Genomic DNA, 4901 nt, shown 5'->3' on the forward strand with positions numbered 1-4901 from the left:
GTTTGGAGCTAAGATGAAAGGAGGGACCATCCAGAGACTGCCCCAGCTGGTGATCCATCCCATAAACAACCACCAAACCCTGACACTATTGCATATGCCAGCAAGATTTTGCTGACAGGACCCTGATATAGCTATCTCTTGTGAGGCTATGCCAGTCCCTGGAAAATACAGAAGTGGATGTTCACAGTCATCTATTGGATAGAACACAGGGCCCCAATGAAGGAGCTAGAGAAAGTACCCAAGGAGTTAAAGGGGTCNGCAACCCTATAGGAGGAACAACAATATGAACTAACCAGTACACCCAGAGCTCATGTCTCTAGCTGCATATGTAGCAGAGGATGGCCTAATAGGCCATCAATGGGAGGAGAGGCCCTTGGTCTTGCAAACTTTATATGCCCCGGTACAGGGGAATGCCAGGGACAGGAAGCGGAGTGGTTGGGTTCGGGAGCCGGGTAGGGAGAGGGTATAGGGAACTTTAGGGATAGCATTTGAAATGTAAATGAAGAAAATATCTAATAAAAATTGATCAAACCAAAGTGAAACACAGCACAGCTCCTGACTGCTGACTTTGGCTGACTGGCTTTTGATCGCATTTGACAATGTACTCCAACTTTAGAATGAAGGATCTCAAAACACATTATTTTTCAGCTTAATTTTCTAATAGGTTCAGAAAAGTAATGAACTGCCTTGCCAACCAATATTTACCTACCTTACCTTGAGTAAATAGTTAAGGACAGGTTGGAGAGTCTGCCTCAAACTGTAATTAATATGTTGCTTGTTAAAGTCTTAGAGCAGCAGTTGTCAGTCTTCCTAATGCTGTGATCCTTATAACACAATTCTTCATGTTGTGGTAGCCCCCAACCATAAAGTTATTTTTGTAGCTACTTCCTAACTGTAAGTTTGCTACTGTTATGAATAGCAATGTAAATATCTGAATATGTAGGATATCTTATATGTGACTCCCAAAGGGGTTGCAACCCACAGGTTAAGAACTGCTGTCTTAGAGCAAGCTTTCTTTTCTAACCTAATAATCTTACTCCTCAGATGTACATTTCCATGTTATTTATGACCTTCTATGTAAGGGGAAAAAGCAAACATCTACTGAAAGCAATCCATTAAACAGTTGCTGCCTTCCAAAGACGTGGGAAGAGCTGTGCAAGGCAAAACTGCAAACAAAAAACTTTCTTGAGAGACGTAGAATCTGCAGGAAAACCTCAAAGATGAAATTATCAATTAGTTGTACTCTTTCTTAATTTGTACACTATAATTTAATAATTTTTTGCATGAATGTTCCTTCTATAGAAGTCTATGAAATTGCCCTGTAGCATTTCATATAATACGATTCTCACATTTGATTGCCTGACAAAGGTGAATGCTGTTTATGTTCAGTGTGGAGATAGGAGCTATTGGCTAGGCTCTTGAATGTTCTGACTGCTCTGTTGAAGGTAATTGATGTGTGTACAGAAGTTTCACAATCTGTGTGAGTTTGGAAATTAGTATCAGGGTATCAAACCCCATTTCCATAGTTGAAGGGAAAGTTTTACATATCTACCTAGTATAAATTATAACTTGCATTTCTTTAAGAAATCAAATTTACCCATTGTATCTGGACAAATGTTGAAAACATAAGTTTCAGGACCATTATGTAAAAGTTGTTCAGATGAGTTCAGACCATCAACTGTCTGTCTGAGTGTAATATTCTCAGGGCTGCTTTGAAAGTGTATCAGATTATGGTAAGGGGCACTTTTGTAAAGCATGACAAGTAAATCAAGATGAAAGAAAGCACACTTCTAGATTTGTCAAAAAGAAAGACTAGGTTTGATATTAGCTTTAATAGATGTATAAATTTTGGCACTCTAATTACTGACACTTCAAGAGTTCATTCAAATCCTGCTCATCAGGGCTCTTATTGCTTTCCAAGCAGCAAAACCTATGCCAAACCAATTCTTTGCTTTATTTGGAAGAGCTGAGATAGTCACTCACTATGTGGCAGGTTGAATGTGGTAGGTGAGATGAGTGGTTTTCAGACTAGCAGCAACTCAGGTGGATGTCAATTTCAGGCACAATACAAGCCTGATTCCTCCTTATTACTTATGCAGAAACCTTTATAATACCCATAAGAGTTTTAAATCTGTATAAAAGGTAAAACCCAACCTGATATATTTTCTTGAAAGATGAGCTGATTATATGTTGCACCTGAGTTATTCATTTACTCTTTGAATATTTATTGTGGGTTCACTATGTGTGTGCAAGAGGAGTTGGCACAGAGAAGAAGAAAAACTTTAGCATAATATTTGGGGAGATTTTACATTCCCTTTAGGGATACCTTGCATAAGTATGAGTTATTTAATCGATCAATTATAAAATAAACACATTTGATACATTCTTCATCCAGCTTAGAGATGGTAGGGAGATGAGTAAAGTCATACATATTAGATGTAGTTTCACTTTGCAAACTTCTACAGAAAAAAAAAAAAACCTTCCGTGAAGAAACTGGGAAGCAAAAGAAGGAAGAGTATAATCTAGTGTTAATTAAATAGTATAGATCCTATTTAAGAAATTCAGATTTAATGGGCTGAGGTTCGCCAGAAGGGCTTTATAAGAAACACTGTAATTGAAGAACCTGGAGTCTTTGAACTATCATAGTAGTTGGAATTTAATTCCAGTGTGGCAAATGTCAAATGGCTATAGAGTAATCCCTCAGTATTTGAAATAATAAGTGGCTTTCTAACAAATTAAATATATTGGTCTCACAATGTTTATTGGCATGGCAAGATATTTATAATACATCAAATGTGAAAAGCAGGTTATAGAATAACAATATATTCTATGAACCTACTCATAGGATTAAAACCTATGCTATATATGGAAAAATTACTAGAATGTCACTGATGATTTTTTTTGTATGTTGCAAGTATATGCTGATTTTAATTAAAAATATTTTCATCCTTCCTTTTGTATTTTTCTACAACAAAGGTGTATTATGTTTAATAGTTAATGCTAGCTTTAAGAAATCCCATGAAATGAATACTTTTTAAAACTCACTAAAATAAATATTCACACATGCATTCATGAAAACCTAGGCAAAGGAACAAAGAAGAATGTCTGAATAATTAAACAGATGAGGTAAATGATATGTGATGACAGACTTAAAATTTGGCCACTCACAAATTTAATAGTTTAAGGTGGACATATGATTGAGTATTGTAAAATTATGAAGTTAATTGGGAAACATAGATTTGTTCATCAAATTCCAGGCATTTGAAGTAATGGTTGGTCCCAGAACATAGGAGTGTGTTTTAAAATGAGGCTAAGCTCCCACTCTTTTATCCTAGAGTTGATGTAAGTTAAAAAAAAAAAAACTTTAGAAATAATCTAGATATTTGAAAGAAAGAAAAGTTCATTAATGATTGTTAAGAAAAATAGGAATGCTGTGAGGTAGTATTTCTGACAGTGGTACAGAAAGGTGGGAGCAGACCTCATTTGTGGCAATGTAAGCCACAGAGAAAAAGAGGGGACTAGAGGCTTTAGGCTGGGATCTGTTAACTCTTTAAGTGCTGGACTGTGTGGAGGTTCTAGAAAATAGCTTAGGACAGGATAGGGATCCTGGGTGGTAATCCAATGACCCCCAAGCTGTATTTGTTTGGTAACCAGAATCAACACATAGGAACCTTTCCTAACAATTATGATCACCTAAACATGGTCCCATGCATGTCATCTAAAAACTTGCCTTGCGGTACCTATCTTTTGTCATAGACTCTGGAAAAGCTGCCTATGAGAGGCAAAAGGTTGAGAGAGAGTACAGCCTGACAATCGCCTTAAAATTCACTGAAGTCAAATGAAATCTGTCATCAAGCAAGGCGTGGAGCTTTTTTTTTTAAACTTATTTATTTATTTTTACCTCGAGGGCTGTTCAGTGAAGCTTCCGAGGCTTTTCCACCATCTCCGCAGTGACTTTGGTCAAAGGGAAGGCACTGGTCACCTGTTCCTGCGACCACTTCAAAATTCTTAGAGAGATCTTTTGTTTCCACGAGAGATTTCAGTTTGTAGACTTTTCGAGTATTGGTGTCTGATAGGTAGAGTGATTCAGACATAGGGTCCATAGCCAGATAGTACTTGTGTGCAGGGCTTGTGCTAAGAAAAAGGAAAGCATAAGTTACTAAAAGTAATTTGTTCAAAGTGAACCCCAGGTCTTTTGTCATAAATGGAAAAGTATCATAATAGATGAAAGAATTTATCCTGCTTATGTATCAAGGGTCTAGACACATGTTTGTTTTTCTAGTAATAGGTCCAGGTATGAGAGAATCCAGTGCATCCTGCCAACCTGTAATGATTCTGACATTTCAATACCATCCATTTGAGAGTAGAAAGAAACAGAAGAGAAAAATAACCCAGGAGATACTTTTTATAGTCCCTTACTTATTTACCAGATGGATGATTGCCTGTGTCACTGTCACCTCAAGCTCACCGAATTCAGCACATTCTTTTTTTTTTTTTTTCACTTCTGTCCCCATACCTCATAAACCTACTCCTGTTTTAGATTTTTAGCTTTCCTCGGGGATGCTGCCATTTTCCTATGTGCCCATTGTCAATTAAAAAGGATTTCAAGCTGAAGGACTGTTGATCTCAAAGAGGTGTGTCAGAGATACACTGTCCAACTTCCAAATCCTACCTTTGAACTAATCAACACTTCTTTTTGTTGTTGTTTTGATAAACACCATGAACAAAGTACATTTGGGGAAGAATGAGTTTATTACACCTTATAGGTTAGAACCCATCATTTAGGGAATCCAAGGCAGAAATAACTCAGGGCAGGAAACTGGAGGCAGAAACTGAATCAAAGACCGTGGATGAGGGTTGCTTACTGGCTTGCTCTCCATGTATTTCTCAGCTTTCTTTCT

The 4901-nt window shown here is 37.1% G+C and overlaps 1 protein-coding gene across 5 annotated transcripts in view; it reads right to left on the reverse strand.

Annotated features, from left to right (window-relative positions):
• The window catches only part of Tenm1 (teneurin transmembrane protein 1), an 811210-nt gene that overhangs the window by 96379 nt on the left and 709930 nt on the right, over positions 1-4901 (reverse strand). For all 5 annotated transcript variants that reach the window (XM_021153953.2, XM_029473265.1, XM_029473263.1 and 2 more), the window contains one exon: positions 3902-4134. In XM_021153953.2, coding sequence (XP_021009612.1) covers positions 3902-4134 — 233 coding nt within the window. The remainder of the gene's footprint in view (positions 1-3901; positions 4135-4901) is intronic.

This window comes from Mus caroli, chromosome X (assembly GCF_900094665.2).
Source record: "Mus caroli chromosome X, CAROLI_EIJ_v1.1, whole genome shotgun sequence".
NCBI classification, from domain to species: Eukaryota; Metazoa; Chordata; class Mammalia; order Rodentia; family Muridae; genus Mus; species Mus caroli.